Source organism: Macaca thibetana, chromosome 5 (assembly GCF_024542745.1).
Source record: "Macaca thibetana thibetana isolate TM-01 chromosome 5, ASM2454274v1, whole genome shotgun sequence".
NCBI lineage: Eukaryota > Metazoa > Chordata > Mammalia > Primates > Cercopithecidae > Macaca > Macaca thibetana.
The window spans coordinates 125,613,876-125,632,909 of NC_065582.1; the positions used below are offsets into that span (position 1 = coordinate 125,613,876).

Here is a 19,034-nt window from a genome sequence, read left to right on the forward strand (position 1 = left end):
ATTTTAAGAAAAAAGACTGTATTATTAAAATAATGGCTAGCGTTTGTTGAGCAGTTAATATGTGCCAGGCATGGCACTATATACCCCATACAGATTAACTATCTTAATTCTTACAGCAATCATGCAAAATAAGTACAATTTCTCCCAGTTTTTCAAATGAGCAAGCTGAGATACAATGAAGTGAATTGTTCAGATTCACAACTAAAAAGTGACAGAGTAAGAATTTGACTCCAGGAAGCCTGGCCTAACAAGTTGTAGGCTTAACTGCTATACTATGCCACCTACAACTCTTAAGGGGAAGACTAGTGAACTTGGAGCCACAGGGACTATATTTCAGTTCTGGTTGAGTCGCTGGGAGAAGTTAACCTTTCTGAGCTTTTTTTTGGTCATGTATAAAATTCATATAAGAATACTAATTCATCTGTAATCCCAGCTACTCGGGAGGCTGAGGCAGAGAATTGCTTGAACCTGGGAGGCAGAGGTTGCTGTGAGCCGAGATCACGCCACTGCACTCTGCACTCCAGCCTGGGCGACAGAGTGAGACTGTCTAAAAAAAAAAAAATTTATTAATTTGAAGTTTATTAGTAATGTAATATAATCCAGGGACTTCACTGGTTTTTTTTTTTTTTTTTTTTTTTTTTTTTTTTATCCCCAGGAAGCCTTCATCTATAGAGAGTATAAAGTGAGAAGAGACAGACATAAATAAATAAGTGTGAAAAATGTTCTTTTATTTCTGATAGCATCCTGTTCTAGGTAATGCAGGGGAACAGAAGAAGAAATGGTCAGTTGTATATGGGGACCGTGGAATGGCTTGATAGGGAAGTAGTACTTGAAGAAATTTTGGTAATCTAAATAGAGAAGGTAAAGCATGAATTAAAAATATAATGGTTTGGTGTAAATTGCTGTGAGTAGGGCATCTGCAGTGAGAGACCAGCACGGTGAGAGGTAGGTGGGGCCAGATTATGCAGGCATGCTAAGAAATGGGATGCCACTGAATGGTTTTCATGAAAGAATAAGGAAGGAAAAAATCACTTTCAGTTTTTAGACACTTCATCTGGAGAAAATCCCAGTTTGGGACTTGGATAACTGGGTAGGTAGTTTTCCCATTCAACATGAAAAAGCAGCAGGTTTTGTGAGAAAGGTAATATGTTTAAGAATGAGCACATTGACTTTGAGGTGCCAGTAGAATAACTAATTGGGACTATCAGGAGATAATTTTGTATGTGAACCTGTAGCTCTAGAAGGGAATCTGGCTTGAAATCTCGGACATAACAACAGCTAATGTTTACTGAATACTTACTAAATTTTAAGTGTTTCTCATCTACTAACCAACCAAATTTTCAAAGCAACCCTCTGAGGTTAGTATACTTTTATAATCTTTATTTTTCAGGTAATAAAACAGGCACAGAGAGGTTAAGTAACTTACCCAAAGTCACACATGTGGTGCAGCCAGGATTCAAGTTCAGGCAGTGTGGCTCCAAATTCCTGGTCTTATAACTACTGTCCTCTATGGCTTCTCATGGTTGTGGATATTACATCAAATTCAATTAAACAAAATGATAGATTATATCTGACATATGTGTTTGATAGATAAAAGCCATTTTTATAATCATTACTATTATACATAAAAAGTGTTTGAAACATGGGAAGAAATGATAGAGTAACAGTGAGCACGCCAAGTCAGAGTCCTCACTGTTTCAAGGTAGAATCTTTCTGGATGTGAACATTTCAGGCAAGTCCTCAGTGGCTTCTCCAGTCTAGAGTAAGCTTCCAGGGATTTTTCTTCGCAGCATTCTGAGACATGTTTTTAGTTGTGTGTGTGTGTGTGTGTGTGCGTGTGTGTGTGTGTGTGTGTCTCCCCCCGAGAAGAAGTCCATGGCTTACATGAGATATTAAGAGGAGCCCTGATTCTCTGAAGGTTAAGCACCACTGCCATGGGATATGGGAATATATCTCACAAATGGAATTGGAAAAGCAAATGGGAAGCTGGAGAGATGGTGTCAGAAAAATCAAGATTAATCAAGAAGGTCAAATCCTGAAAAAAATGTGGGGGAGGGGATGAAAAGAGTTACCTGGTCATGAAAAACTAGTGAGGTATTGCTCTTACAAAACATGAAAGATCTTAACTTGCTGTGAATGAATAGATGAGATTCTTTTTTATGAAGACTATAAATAGCCCAGCTGAGGCACTTAGAAATGACTTCTCTTTTTTGAGAAAAGTTAGCTTGGTTAAAAAAAAGAATGGAGTAATGGGACTTAGGGTCAAATTTTATATTTGCCATTAACAGGAAGGTGCTTAACCAGTTTGTGATTTAGTTTCTTCAGCTGTAAAATAGTATGCATCTTGAGGACTAAGTGAAGTGAAATGAGAAAGTGTTTATAAAGTTCAGGAAGCACATCTATATCTGTCATGCCCAAAGTTTGATCCAGTGCCTAGCACCTACTAAGGGCTTAATAACTGTTAGCCTTGTTCCTCTCTTTCTTCCCAAATCACACACACCTATGCTCTTGAAGTCTTTGACAGAGGATTTGGAAGCCACTGCCGGTGATTTGGAGCTGAAGGGGTAAACAATCCCATATTTGGCAAGCGACAGGATGGAGTAATGGGCAAAGCTTCCTCCCTGTCTCTCACGAAGACCACATTGTGGGTGGGAAGGAAGCCATATTCCCAGCATCCCAAGTTGGAAATCTGAATGCATTTTCAAACATAATTCTATGCAATATGTATTTTTTAAAGTATATTCACAATATATTCTTTCTGATGTTTTATGGATTAAATCATTCCAATAATTAGTTCCAAATAACTCTACTAATTCTCTCTTCTCAAAAAACATTGTTAATCTAAAATGTACCATGGAAGATAACTTTTGTAAAATGATCTTCTATAGCCACAATGTCCTATTAAATTACTCTGTGACCAAGCCAGAGGAGAAAATTAGCTTTTGAAAGCAGAGGCAGTATTAGATCTGACTGGATTACAAAATAGTGGAATTGGGTTTTTTGCTCTTTCTCTAATTTCTAACATACAAAATTTTACACATTGCAGGTTTACTTTTGAATACTCAAGGAGACATCCAGACCTGTCTATACCAGGGCTTTTAAGAATTGTTCAAATATACAAAGATCTCCTGAGAAATTGCTGCAACACAGAAAACCCTCCAGGTTGTTACCGTTACGCGGTAGGTTCCATCGTTGTAGGTTCAGAAAATCAAAACAGAACAACTATAAAACACTTAAAAATTGATATCAGAATTTTGCTCCAGTCTAGGGGGTAGAAAATGTGATTGGTTAATCTGAGTCTACCATAGACTCAGCCTAAGAAGATCATTGGGAAGGCCAATGTCATCAATTTGGCTGATGCATAATGTTTTGGACTACTAATCCAACGTGTTAATTCAAAAAATTCTTCCCAGTAAACATTTTAAATTTACATTTTTATTTATGTATTCTGTATTTTATTAAGCCATATTGGATATTACATGATTTCAAAAGTAATGATTGTTGTAGATGACTAAGAAAGTATTCTGTATTTTATTAAGCCATATTGGATTCTTTATGATTTCAAAAGTAATGATTGATTGTTGTTGATTATCAGGAAAGCACCAAAGGTTACAAAAAACCCTTTTCTGATTCTCCCACCAGGAAATAGCTATAATTAACATTTTTATTCAATGCTTCAGTACATATACGTATATATACGTGTATTTTTAAAAAATTGGCATAATTTCTAGAAAATGTTTGGATGCTTTTTTTATTTGGTATCATAGGAAACTTTTTTGTTGTTTTTGTTGTTATAAATTGGGCTTCCTTGGTTTCCTGCTATTGCCACAAAGTGAGAGGCTGTTGGAGGTTTTAAGTTCCAAATCTAAACAATGAAAAAATCATAAAGAGCAACATGATTTAAAATGTTCTGTAACAACACTTACTAGCTAGGGCATTCGGGGTAAGTAACTTAATTTCACAAGGCCAGTTGCCTTTATTTAAAAATGGAGATAACAACTGCTCTGGCCACTTCAGTGAGAATTGAATGTTATTATGTCAACGTACATTTTAAATTCTATTTTGTTATTTGGAAGACTCTGAAATATGTATAAGCTGATAATAAAAAATTTGGACTTTTAAATTTAGCAAGAAATTTATATATATATATATATATATAAAACTAAAGATATATATATATATATAACTAAAGAAATTAAGTTCTTGCACACACATGTAAAAAGTGCCCTGAATAATAATGAGAGTTTGAAAATACCATAGAAATAAGAAATGCTATTCTACACATTGTTGTAAAGCTTATGGTTAAATTTTAGATAAAATATTTGTAACCATGATTATTCTTATTTTCAGGAAGACAAATTCAATGAGACAACTGAGAAAAGTCTTAAGATGGTACAACAAGAATGTAAACATTTCCAGAATTTGGGGAAGGATGGTTTGACATACCAGTAGGTTGTCTGCACAAGTGGGCTAACGCTTGCCACTAGAATTAAACACATAATCCCTCAAAGCGTAAAAAAGTTACCTCTCAAGTTTTTCAATTATAGTCAATTCATAAACTCTTGGGAGAATTTTTTTTTTTTGAAGTCAAGAATGCCTATTGAACTGTCACATTAATCTTTTATCAGAAGTGAAGCTAAAAGAAATACAGGATTCTGGAGACATTGATTCTCTAATGCTTTCGTTTCTGTTTGACATTGGCTTTCTCACTGTCAATCTAGAATCCCTGGATTCTCACCCATTTGAAAGTGGGGTGTTGCATATTTCAGGTTGTTACAGTTTCTTTGGGGAAGAGATGGTTTGCCTTGCCTTGCCTTAAGGCTATCTTCACTGAGTTTATAGAAATAACTCTGGATGTGCTTAACACTTTAATATTTAGTTTTTTAGTGCTCTTGTGAGCATTTGTGAATAATATGCAGTTTGGGTTTTTTTCAATTATTATGCCAATGTATTTTATTATCATTATTGTTATTGTTATTATTATTATTACCATATATTTTTGTGACAGGGTCTCTCTGTCACCCAGGCTGGAGTGCAGTGGTGTGATCCAGCTCACTGCAATCTCTGCCTCACAACTCAAGTGATCCTCCCATGTCAGCCTCCCAAATAGCTAGGGCTACAGACGCGAGCCACCATGCCTGGCTGATGTTTGTATTTTTTGGTAGAGACGGGGTTTTGCCATGTTGCACAGGCTGGTCTTGAACTTCTGAGCTCAAGCAATCCAACCCTTGGGAATTGCTGGGATTACAGGTGTGAGCCACTGCACCTGGCCTCATGCTAATGTATTATTTATTGAAACTAAACATCTTTAAATCAAAATAAGACACAGTTAAAAAAATCTGACTTTACTATTTCTACAATTTGGTGTTAGCTGACAATTCAAACTTAGTTCATTAAAAATCTTAGTTTCCTTCATCTCAGGTTATCCTTTTACAATATATATTGATTAAATTTTTTCTTTAAAATATTTTATAATGATACAAATGATTTTAAGGAGGATTTTAGATACTAGCCAATGTATTTGCTGTCAAGGAGCTCCTATACTCAAAGATAACACAGGGAGGCAAATCTAAGAGTTTCTGAGACATCCATGAAATTAGAAAAGCAGCTAAAATAGATATAGGGAGCAGGGTGCAGAAAAACAGGAAGTGAAGACATATTTCTCTATTTTACAAGAGAGCTAAGGTTCATGTTGCACCTATATTGGTTGTCCCTAGCCTTGAAGGGTCTGGGCTTCAGCAATAATTCAAGGCAAAATGGGTATCTGCTTTCGTTCAGAACCAAATAGACAAATGTTCTTTCAGGTACCTTATCAGACTCACGAAGATAGCTCCCCAGCTCTCCTCTGAAGAACTGGTCTCTCTTGGCAAGAAAATGGTGACAGCTTTCACTACTTGCTGCACACTGAGTGAAGAGTTTGCCTGTGTTGATAATTTGGTGAGCATGGCCTCTGTACCAGACTATTCTTTAAAAAAAAAAAAAAAAAAGAATATTTGCACTCGTTGATTTACCATGATTATCCATATTCATTTCTTCATTGTTTTTAATATTGTTAAGCATAAATTGTCAAGTTTTCCTTTTGGCTCACTTTGTAAAAACCCTAAGAAGTAAAAGAGAATGCCTTAAATATTTTTGGAGAGTGCTTCAAAGTATCTTTCTTATTTCTTCATTGTATTAGAAGGGATTTGTTAGGACAAATGATTTAGGAATCATAATATTGTTTCAAAGAGATACAGGAAAATTTATAATTTTAAGTAAGGTTACAGATTCTTCCTCTTGGCCCAATTGCTTCATCCAGCAACCAGGCATTGAATACATATCTTTAGGGCTGGGGTGGAGAGTACCTTGAGGGAGATTCCGGGAGGGGAAGAAACTCAAGGATTACAGTATTTGATTGTCCCTTTCAGTTGGCTGTTTGCAGCTGTCTGTTTGCAATTGAAAGTTTGTTTATATGTTACCAAGAAATTAATTTGTAGGCATCTGAATTGTTATGGCTTGGATTTTGGTCATAATGCCATTTAGGACCCCATTTTCTACTTTTATTTGTGCATAGTGATATGTCATGAGTGCGTGTGTTTTATGAGTGAGGTTAACAGTGATCTTAGAATGATCTAACTATTCATCTAACCATATTTTTAGAAATTCCATCCGAGTTTTAAGATCATATCTGAGTTGCAACTCTTGTTGGTACAGGCAGATTTAGTTCTTGGAGAGTTATGTGGAGTAAATGAAAATCGAACTATCAACCCTGCTGTGGACCACTGTTGTAAAACAAACTTTGCCTTCAGAAGGCCCTGCTTTGAGAGTTTGAAAGCTGATAAAACATATGTGCCTCCACGTTTCTCTCAAGATTTATTTACCTTTCATGCAGACATGTGTCAATCTCAGAATGAGGAGCTTCAGAGGAAGACAGACAGGTACAAACAATCCCTTCCATTCCTGTTTTTCTTCAGTTTGCAGACACACCATGTAGTAGTGAGAAGGTTTATGTAGTGGATATGTGTTTTTCATATTACTATCCTGTTCCTTCCACCAAATTGTCCAGTCTCTTCTATTTGGAAAAATACCAGTGCATTGTTTTTTTTTTTTGGCCATTGTTCTTATCTAGCTTGTCTTTTCATTTGAAAGAGACTTGGAGTGTCCAAGTCTAACATCACCTTTAAAAAGGTTACAGCAGCCAGCCAAAAGGTTCATAGACTGGCTGATAATGAATTTCATTTCCTTGAGAGAATGTCCGGAGAATATCACTTAATGTTTACAAAGGAGAAGCCCAAAGGGACAGGAAGTTTACTTTCATTTTCTCAACAAATGCTTTAAAATGCCAAGAAATTAAACTTAGTTTTCTGGATTCAGACAGCGTCTACCTAATGTGTAGTGGAGACTACACAATATACAGCTACCAAATACGAGGAACTGGAGGTTGTTTTGGACATGAATTTTCTAGAAAGATCAGATGTAGTCATGTATACCATAATACTTGGCATAATAAAGGCCTACTATATGTTTTCATTTTTAGATAGAATAATACTTACTCTTATTATGTGCAATATTCATACATTCACAGTGTAATTCACTCTTGTATTTTCCAGCCCATTCTATTCTAGTCTGGTCTATTTTATTCTTTTTAACTATCCTGTTTTCATTTTAAAAATGAAAGTGAGAAAATGCAAACTTTTGTTAATTCTTAGATCTAAGGATGGGCACACATGACTTATTACATTATCCTCTTTACTTTGGTGCATGAAAATTTTATTACTTAAAATAATTACTCTAAAAATTTACTCTAAAATGTACTTTTAAGACATCAATGGGTTGCCACCTGAAGTTTGGAATTCTATAAGTTAGTGGAATACTGGAATTCTAGAAGTTACTAGAAATCAAGGAAATCACTATTGTCTATGGCTGTTGTCACACTTAGTTGTGATAGCTTATTTTTTTTAAATTGCTTCTTTGACATCATTTTTTAACTGACATATAATAGTTATACATATTTTGGGGGTACATGTGATATTTTGATAACTGCATAAACATGTAATGATCAAGTCAGGGTAATTGGAATATCCATAATCTAAAACATTTATCTTTTCTTTGTTTTGGGAACATTATAATTCTTCTCTTCTAGCTACTTTGAAATATACAATAAATTACTGTTAACTATAATTTTCCTACTATACTATTGAACACTAGAACTTATTACTTCTAACTGTATTTTTGTACCCCTTAACCAACTTCTCTTCGTCCCTCTCTTCCTCCTTGTTAATACTTTTTGTATAATTTTGTGTGTGACAAAACCCTTCAAAGAATGTTACTGTGGAAACCATTCTCTAAATTTAATAGGAAAGTTTCAGAAGGCCCATTCAACGTGGGATATTTCAACTCTTTACCCTCACCCAAGCTGAGACTCAAGACGTGATTCCGTAACAAGCATTTTGGAGTAGAGACGCTTCAGAAAGAAATTGTTAATTAATTCTATTTGACATCTTTTGGCCACAGGTTTCTTGTCAACGTAGTGAAGCTGAAGCATGAACTCACAGATGAGGAGCTGCAGTCTTTGTTTACCAATTTCACAAATGCAGTGGAGAAGTGCTGCAAAGCAGAGAGTCCTAAAGTCTGCTTTAATGAAGAGGTAGTTTTGTTTCTTTTCTGCTGAAATTCAACTGGTATTCCTGGTCAAATAAAACCAAACAGAACCCTGTAGGACTCTGCTTCCTCTCTACAGTGTCTACCAGGACTACATTTGAGAGCACAATTGCTACACAACTAATATGGAGACATCTCTGAAATACACTTTGAGCAGTGTCTCCTTAGCACAGAAAAAGCTATTAGGAAGACCTGGGTTGTAACCCCGGCAGTCTTGTAAGTCATGCAACTTAAACTGAATGGCAATTAACGATCTGTAAATGAAGATGGTAATAATTATTCCTGAATTACACCTTTGGTTCTTATTTTTTGGTTTTGAACCACTCATTATCTTAATAAGACAGAGTCAAAGCGACTTGCAAAGGAAATCATAAGCAACTCCAAATGGAGTGGAGCAGGAATGGTATTAGAATGTGAACTCTTTCAGGAATGGCTCTCTCACTTTGCCAGGCCTTGTACTAACATCCTGCAGTTGAGAATAATGAGGGAGTGGAGGGTAAGGGTAGTCAGGGAGAAAAGGGAGAAATGTCCCTTGCTTGCCCTCACTCCAGTGAAGGTAGTCTGTAGCCATTTGCTCTGGTGTGAACCTCAGCAACCTGTGAATGTTAGCCCCAATGGATGGCTCCATGGAAATACCTGTTCACTGTTTTCCAACTTTATTTCTCACCGTTTCTTTTCTAGGAACACTCACTCCACTCCAAACTCACAATTCATGTAAATTCACAGGCACACAAACTCACATGCATCATTCATTCTGGTTGTGAGCCATCTACTTTTCTGAGTGACACTTAGTTTGTGGAAATTGTTTTGGGAGTACATATTATTAGCTTTTTAAAAATATACTTAGTTTTAAGTAGAGGATATTAATCAATATCTAGCATTTATCTGAGTGAGTGTGTGCATTAGTGCCATGTGAAGGAAAGGATGAATTTATTGGCAGTTGTAAAGAGCCGTTTGGTGTCTATTTCTTCACTAGAAGGAAGAATGTTTACTGTTTCCCTATACAATGTGGGAATGATTTAATTTTCTTCAAAATTCAGGGAAACATGCTTATCTAAATTTAAATTAGTGTCTTAAATTTTTCTTCCTATATGTTTTTATTTCCATCCCTCATCTAAGAGTCCAAAAATTGGCAACTGAAGTCAGCTGCTGGAGATATGTAAAGTAAAAAGCACCAAAGGTAATACCCTCTGCCTCAATCAAATGTCAAATTTATTTGTGGTTTATTTGGTCTCCCTACCTTTTCTGCCTCAGGCTTCATTGCCTATTTCTGGTTCACCTACATGAACCAGAAATAGACGTGTAGCTAACAGCCCCCGATATTGTTTCTGTGTTTTTCTGGGTATCAGCCACTCCTTACAGTGTGGCAATGCTGCATTTGTGCTAGCTCTTCTCTTGCTGTTCAACTAGTTTTCTAGATAGCTAAGAGGCGCTTAAGTCCTCTGCTTTCCTACTAAGGTATTCAGCTGTCTGGACCACAAAGGAGAGATGATGGAACCTCTGAATATTGACAGAAAGAAGAGGGGTAACTCCCTGGGGACTGAGGTGGGCAGACAGGCTTCAGTGACCCTTTCCGATAATCTTTTAAGAATGTTGCTTTACTGAGATATGATTGACATACAGACTAAGGGTATTGCTACAGCATTTACATAAACAAAAGTGATGTTTGTGATTTCCAAAAGATACATAAAGATGCCCTCTCTTTTGTGGCTTATGTAAGACTTGAAACACAAACTTTAGCAACAAAATGTTGCATAGATATAGGAATTATATACAGTGTCAGTGAAGAGAGGCCTGGACCTCAACAGAAGGTAGGTGGGGATCTACAAGGGGCAAAACACAGTTACAATTAGTAGTTTTTTCAAATATTTGACTTTCTATCACCCATGTTTTAACATTTCATATTTTTTTGATGCATAAAATACTATTTTTTCTTTCCAGGGATAATCAATTTACAGGCTTCCTATCTGTGTGGTGATGAATCTCATTTCCTGAGAACAAAGTAAAAGGATTTTTCTGCAACTGTCGCCTGAAATCGTATATTGCAGCAAGCAATAAACACAAAATTTTGTAAAGTTATTTTTCAGACTGATGTCATAAATCAACCTAATCACAAAATTAAGCAATCATGATTCATTCATTCCATCAGCATCTTTTGCTCATATGGCTGCACCATTCCCTACTCCATGAAAGTTGGAAGTCTATGCTCTCAGATGTCCTTGCCACGACCGGAAAGAAAACTGAGAATTTGGGGCATGAAAATTTACTGCTACAACTACTGCTACTACTAGTAGATGACATTGAATGTTTTCAATGTACCAAACATTGTTCTAGCCAGTTTTCATGCATTATTTCATTTAATCTAATAACTCTATGAGTAGGTATTATTTTCATTTACATTTTACAAACAGGAAAACTAAGGCTTGGGGAGATAAACTAATGTGTTCAATGTGATATGACTGGTAATTGGCAGAACCAGCGTTTGAATTTAGGTTCTCTAATTCTAGAATTATATATATATATATGATATATATGTATGTATGTATATAACATATACATTATATATTATGTAATAATAATGCAATATATTATATAATACTATATAATGTATTACATTACTATAATATACATATCTAATATATATTATATAACACATAACATAATATATAGTTCTAGAATTATATATTATATGTTTAATAATTTCAACTTTTATTTTAGATATAGAGGGTGCATGTACATGTTTGTTACACGTGTATATTGCATGATGCTGAGGTTTGGAGTATAGATCCCATCACCCAAGTAGCAAGCATAGCACCCAATAGGTAGTTTTTCAACCCATACCCCTCTCCCTCCCACCCCTCTGTAGTAGTCCCCAGTATCTATTGTTCCTGTCTTTATGTCCCTGTGTACTCAATGTTTAGCTCCCACGGTATTTGGTTTGAAGTTGGGTAGTGTGATGCCTCCAGCTTTGTGGAACAATATTGTTAACCATTGCATACACTACCTCTTAGGTGTGGCCGTGTTGCATGCCTTACAAAATCTGTTATTCAGAGAGGCGGAAGAATGTACAAGGCAACAATTACAGTGGTGGTTTTCTCCCTCCATTCCAAGCCAAAATTCTTGTTATGTTAGTGATATAAACGCTTGATATTGGTATCAAAGGAGAAGTAACTCAGGAAGTGAAGACTGGTCATGAACTTATGGCCTGGCTCTCCTGATGTTTCTCTAAACTTTGAAGATTTTTGTATACCAAGGTCTAAATTTGAAGATGATGGACATTTAATACATAATACATGAGGATATTCATAGAGTTCTTTTGTGCATCAAACCAGTTATGTTCTCTTCATTGGTATGAGTTCTGTCCAAGTAATACAGAGTAAGACTTCATAGAGTTCATAGAGTGTTTAGAGCATAGTCTTTGGGATTCTCATTGATTTATTCAACAAATATTTATTAGAATTCTATTGTGTGTCAGACATTGTGGATACAAATATGAGCTAGATAGACTTGGCTTCTGTTTCTTGCTGAGCAAGGGACAGGGACAATAAACACTCAATCACATTTCAATGTCATACGTGCAGGGTCCAGGCACTCACTCTAAGCTGAAGGTGCAGAATGAGAAAGGGATGGGGGTGGGTGCTTCATATCCCTACTGCCATTAATTTACTGTACAGCCCCAGATAAGTTCCTTATACTCTATGACATCCATTTCTTTGTGTAGGATGGGCTAATATCAAGTCACAAAGGCTTTAGAGAAATGAATTAAATTATTATATAAAGTACTTAACACATTGGCCAGCAGATAACAGGTTTTTAACTCATAGAGCTATTTTGTCCTCTAACCATTTTCTCCAAGCACTCTCATTTACCAATGAGGATAACAAGGAAGTATTGCCTTACTTAAACAATAGATAGTAGATTTAGAAAACGGAATTGAAACAAAGCATAATTAGTGAATCTAATTTTATACTGGATTCTGCTATGTATTCAATACTATGCGAAGAGAAGCAGATACAAAATCAGGGACCCAGGCACTTGCCGCCATCATAAAGTTTCTATTATGGCAGCGGAAACTGCCATACAACTCTTTCTCTACTGACATGCCAGAAAACATATTAATCAAAGCAGGAAAGGAGGGAGAAGAATGGCTTCTGCAAAAGACACAGTTGCCTGAAGAGGAGGAGATTTGGAGTGGGTATGAAATAGTCTTACTCTGTATTACTTGGACAGAACTCATACCAATGAAGAGAACATAACTGGTTTGATGCAGAAAAAAATTTTCTAACACTAGAGATGCTTACACATGTGATAAGCCTCCTGGTGCAATACTCAATGCCAAGACTGCATGTGCCTGAGCAGCTACCACCTGGGTTTTTGGTTGGATCCAGTCATGGTCTTTCCAAGGCCTCTTTGAACTCTGTTTCTATGACCTGGACAAGAATTAAGTCTTCTATGAAAATAGTGTTTATTAAAAATCATCACTGCATCTTGTACTTGCATACCTTCAATATTTTATCTTAAAGGCCAGCCTGAAGAGTTTACTTACTTCTAGAGCCAATTCTGTGCTGGTGTCTATTGAGTGGTATCACAAAACCTATCTCACTACCTTTCCTTAAATAATCCTTGCTACTTGTCTTTCCTGTGGTCTGGAATTCTACCACTAGTTACTGATAAAGGACTTAACATTTTAAATATTGTCAATAATCTCTTATTAATTGCAAATGTCTCTGAAGAAAGTTTCCCATGGAAAGTTAATTTTGGTCAGTTATTTTTTTAAGGAGGAATTAGTTTAGCATACATAACAGTTGTTAAAATATTCTTAGCATTAATTCCAATCGACTGATAGTGGCTGTCCTGCAGCATTGTGCTGTCAGTGTTTCTAAGACTGAGCCTAAGCTCAGAGAGAAAGAGTGTAGTGATCAGATAGCAGTGTCTGCAGTGGGTGACAGTCTTGGAGTATTCATCAAAAGGATTTGACAAAAAATTGGATTTGGTTTAATAGGTACATATCTGATAGTTCTAGGAAGTTTAGAATAGGATTTCAAGGGAACAACTCTAAGGATACATGACAATAGAGACAGTGAATGTTAAGACTGTTTAGAGGACTTCAAAATGAATGATGGAGACCTGCCAAAGATAGTCTTCCCCTTGCTGATCTTGGTGAGCTTTCTATCACCCTGGGTCATTCATATTCTTTACAATAAGCCAAAGTGTCCCAAAACTACATAATAGCAGATGTTTTGGGGTTGTTTTTCAGTCAAATACATCTCTCTTACTTGTGATATATTTTTGCTTAGAAAACTGGTATTGAAAATATGTGAGTAGCAGAATCAAGTAATATACTGTCAGCCTTACAGCTTATTTAAAAATGAGGAAATTGAGAAGAGAATAGTGAAAATAATAACCCGTGATGTCACATTTTCAAAATTTTAGACTTTACATGTATAGGCATCTTACAATTGTCATTTAGTAAGTAATTACCTGTTTCCTGCCTTAGACCCAAGAATTGGTTGATAGGCAAAGCAGACAATAGCTGAGGGATACTGGTATCTCAGCATTAACACTAGCTCTTGGATATGTGGGTTGTAAAATCAGACAGACATGAATTTTTACCTGTGAGTCTATGAACAAATTATGTGACTCTGAGTCTTAATTTCTCATTCAAGAAATACTAATATTGCCAACTATCTGAGAGTTATATAAAGTGACCATAGTAAGTGTTCGATAAATTAGGTCCCATTCTTTTAGGTTCACTCCCAATGCTTGTATGGCTCTTAAATCCCCTTCTCCCCAGGGACTTGAAAATGTACCCAGCATTAGAACCTGAGCCCTGACCAGTTAGTCAATCTGTGGTAGTATGTGTTTATCTTCCTCCCTTCCACTTTAGAACTTTGGACATGTCAACAATCATTTCTAAGAAATGAGGTATTGCAGACCAACATTTGCCAAGAGTGTTTATGGATTACTTAATTACAAAGTCTACATGTTGAAATCTTAAAGAAACAAGCAGACTGATGTGACTTGTTTAAAAATGCAGTATTCATTAATGAATTCAGTCCATCAACAATATTTCTTCATTGTCATAGATTTCCTCGATTTTACCGAGGTCATAGATGCTTGGAAAAAATATTCACCAGAAAAAGGTTTCTTTTTAATAGTAATTACTTGAAAAGAATATAAAGTTCTTCATTTCTCTCAAATGATAGAACACTTTTTATAAAGGTTCTCCTGAAATAATGAAGACTGTTAAATCCACATCTTTTCTGGTTTTCTTCAGCTACATTAAATGTCAATCTCTTTAGAGAAGTTTATTAGATGCGGGTGGAAAATCCTATTTACAATTTACATATTCCAGGTATAAGGATAAGATAAGAAAGGCACAATAACTTCTAAAGTGTACATGGGAAGGCTTATCTTTTTCAGAGGTCGTTACTGTAAATAGAATCATTGAAAATTGCCAGACATTAATTTGTGGAGTGAATATACAGAGAGAGCTGATATATTGAAGCAATACACACAGGAATATTCCACTTTAGCCTCACTTCACCTATAGGTAAGAGAATGTTCTATTTGAAACTTATATTTAGAATTGAATAAGCAGTTTTAGACAAAGCAGTGCTTTGAATAATAGCAGAAGTAATATTATGAGCTACATTATTCAGTACCTGTTATGTGCCAGGCCCTGTGCTCAGTACTTCATACATATGCTTTCTTGTTTTATTTTCTTATTTTTAAATTTTATTTTTAGAAACAGGGTCCTGCTCTATTATCCAGGCTAGAATGCAGTGGTATGATCATTCATACCACTTTGACCTCCTGGGCTCAAGTGATCCTCCTGCATTAACCTTCTGAGTCAGTAGGACTACAGGGGCCTAACCCTGTACTTGAGTAGTTTTTCATTTTTTTGTAGAGAGAGGTCTAACTATATTGCCTAGGCTGGTCTGAAACTCCTGGCCTCAAGTCTTGGCATCCTGGCCTCCCGCACTGGCACCCTAAAGTGCCAGGATTACAGGCATGAGCCATCATGCCCAGCCCATATATGCTTTCATGTAATCTTAACCACCACCCAATATACTAGAACTTATTTAAATTTTATAGCCAGAGAAACAGAAACTCAGAAAGCTTAAATTATTTTCCCAAGACCATAGTAAGTACCAGAGCTAGAAGTTGAACTCAGAATAGCTGTCTCCGAAGCCTTTTCTTATTTCAATATAGTAAATGATAATGGTTTATTTATTTAACAGCTGCTAAGCTCTTTTGAAGCTATTAGTATAGGAAAAAAGACAATGTTATCAATAGAGAACATATGTATGTGATTTTGGTGAGTGGAGATGATGAAGAAGACGGGGGTGATGAGTGCATGCAAGATGTGTGAAACACCGTCTTTGCTGAATTAAGCCTGGCAAGGTGTTGATGTTTACACTTTTATACCCAATGCTAAACCTTAATTTTTGGTGTGCTAGTAACTTCTAATATAAAGAGTTAAATAACTAAAATATTAAGTTTAATTCAGAAGTGTTAACACAAGTACATGCAGCTTATTTGTAGAACAATGATAGATTTCACCTACACAACAAATTTGAATATAAGTCATTCACAGAATACAGTTTAAATACAAGTGAAGATATATTCTGAGAATTTTTTTAACTTATAGTAAATAAAAATACATCTAAAAATTTATGAGAGAACAAATATAGGTTGTAGAATTGTAAAGAGGGATTTCAATTTGGAAAATTTTCTTTTATGCAAATATCTCACTCCAGCTGGCTTCTATAACAAAATACCATAAACTGGATAGCTTTTAAACAACAGAAATTTATTTTCCACAGTTCTGATGCTGGGATCTCCAAGATTAAGGCACTGGCAGATTTGGTATCTGGTAAGCATCCTTATATTCCGAATCTGGGATGGCTGTACATTCTGGTCCATAGAAGGTGACCACCGTGTTGTCCTAAAATTGGGAAAAAGGTAAACCAGCTCCATTGGGCTTCTTTTATAAGGGCACTAGTTGCAGTCATGAAGACTCCAACCTCATCACTTAATCATCTTGCCAAAGGCACCACCTACTAACACTATCACCTTGGGGTTAGATTTTCAATGTATGAATTTTAGGGGACACAAGCATTCAGATAGCACAAAAGCAAATAAAATATCATTTATAAGCCCAGGTGCAGTGGCTCATGCCTGTAATCCCAGCACTTTGGGAGGCCGAGGCGTGTGGATCACGAGGTCAGGAGATCCAGACCATCCCGGCTAACACGGTGAAACCCTATCTCTACTTTAAAAAATACAAAAAATTAGCCGGGCGTGATGGCAGACGCCTGTAGTCCCAGCTACTCGGGAGACTGAGGCAGGAGAATGGCGTGAACCCGGGAGGCGGAGCTTGCAGTGAGCTGAGATCCAGCCACTGCACTCCAGCCTGGGCGACAGAGCGAGACTCCGTCTCAAAATAAATAAATAAATAAATAAATAAATAAATAAATAAATAAATAAATAATTTATTCAGCCATACAGTATATTAATAGCCAGAATTACCCAGAGAGAATGTAAGAGACGTGTGAGTTTTATCACATATTGTTTTGTCTGAAATTTGAAGTAACATTAATTGTTTTTGGAGGAAACGGAGCAATGATATAACAAAAAACAACGGAGGGAAAGGGTTTGAGTCTATCTTTAACACAAATAATACGTTTCAGCCCCAACATTATGGTTGCTCATCTTCTTCAGAAAGCCACTCATGGAGAAGTACAAACCATAGTTAGAAAGTTGAGAGATTTCAATGAGAAGCACAGGACCTTTAAGTCACATGGTTACCTTCAGAATGCACTCACCAATTGGTGGGCGAATTATGTCCTCCCGTTTTCTCTTTTTAAACTATATTGCAACCAAAAGAAGTTTTTATGAAGGGGCTGGTTGAATAATTAGGCAAGAGGTTATAAGACAAAGATATGTAGATGAGTCACATCCTAGATGTATTTGTTGTAGATTTACAAACTTTTTTTTTTTTTTTTTTTTTTTTTTTTTGGTATATGGTATTGCTAGTGATGCAATCATGGCTCACGATAGCCTCCAATTCCTGGGCTCAAGCAATCCTCCTGCCTCAGCCTCCCAAGTAGCTAGGACTACAGGTTTCCACTGCCACACCCTACTAAGTTTTATTTCATTTTTTTAATAGATGGGGTCTTGCTATGTTGCCCAGGTTGGTCCTAAACTCCTGGCCTCAAGCAATCCTTCTGCCTCAGCATCCTAAGTTGCTAGAATTACAGGTATGAACCAGCACACCTGAATCTAAACCTACATTTTATCAGTTCATTCCTAGGACATCAGGATCTGAGAATCAAACACTCAAGAAAATGAATTATAAAGTAGAATACTAATTGTTTAATTTACATTGGTTACATTTGATTACACAGAATTTACATTTTGTGCCTCTGTCACAGAATGCTGTTGTCTGACATTCTCACATAATGAATCCTAGGAAATTGAAGTATTAATTTTAAAAAATTTCTGACAAAATATGAAAAAGAAAAAAACAGTAAATATATGATGGGATCCTTTTCCCAGTAAGTAGAAAATCTTTGTAGTTATTATTGCCTCATAAAATGTATCTATTTTGTGATTAGTAAACCTCATGAAAATAGTGATTCTCCTTGAAAATTCTTGATTCTCCTTGAAAAGTCTATTCTTATAATCCACATTTTTTGGATCTATTATCCTCATGCTAAATAATTTAAAATATAAATGAGCGATTTTATTCTTTGTTTATAGATTTTTAGACTTTATCTTCTTGGGGCTAAATCCTACCCATCTTTTATTAGACTCTGAGTAGACATAGAAAAATCATGTCTCACGCCTGTAATCCCAGCACTTTGGGAGGCCGAGGTGGGCAGATCACCTGAGGTCGGGAGTTTGAGACCAGCCTGACCAACATGGAGAAACCCGGTCTCTACTTTAAAAAAAAAAAAAAAAATTAGCCAGGCGTGGTGTTGTGTGGCTATAATCCCAGCTATTCAGAAGGCTGAGGCAGAAGAATCACTTAAACCCGGGAGGCAGAGGTTGCGGTGAGCGGAGATTGTGCCATTGTATTCCAGACTGGGCAATAAGAGAGAAATTCCATCTCAAAAAAAAAAAAAAAAAAGAAAAACCATGTCTCGTTAGAAACACATTTTAAATGAAGTACTTCTGCCTATGAGTACTCCCACTTATTTTATAGTAATTCTGACTTGCTTCTGCTTCAAAAGATGACGATTGTTTGCCCTTACCCTCTAAATCTGAAAACATGTCATCTGAGGTTTACAGCATCTCATATATTTACTGCTACTGAAAGGTATTTGAAAACCAACTGAATTATTACATTTTCATTTGGATATTTGACACCGAATACACATTGTCTC

The 19,034-nt window shown here is 36.0% G+C and overlaps 1 protein-coding gene across 4 annotated transcripts in view; it reads left to right on the plus strand.

Annotated features, from left to right (window-relative positions):
• AFM (afamin) overlaps positions 1-18,784 on the plus strand; it is a 29,293-nt gene extending 10,509 nt beyond the window's left edge. Inside the window, exons 9-17 of one of the 4 annotated variants that reach the window (XR_007725673.1) lie at positions 3,047-3,179; positions 4,351-4,448; positions 5,805-5,937; positions 6,694-6,917; positions 8,494-8,626; positions 9,760-9,820; positions 10,582-11,017; positions 15,064-16,519; positions 17,816-18,784. Coding sequence is in view for 1 of the 4 variants with exons in the window: in XM_050790307.1 (XP_050646264.1) it covers positions 3,047-3,179; positions 4,351-4,448; positions 5,805-5,937; positions 6,694-6,917; positions 8,494-8,626; positions 10,582-10,587 (727 nt within the window). In the remaining 3 variants the exon portion in view is untranslated. Of the gene's footprint in view, positions 1-3,046; positions 3,180-4,350; positions 4,449-5,804; positions 5,938-6,693; positions 6,918-8,493; positions 8,627-9,759; positions 9,821-10,581; positions 11,018-15,063 lie in introns of those variants that run through there. The other 3 variants (XR_007725672.1, XR_007725671.1, XM_050790307.1) reach the window with 3 other exon arrangements.
• The last annotated feature ends 250 nt before the right edge of the window (positions 18,785-19,034 follow it).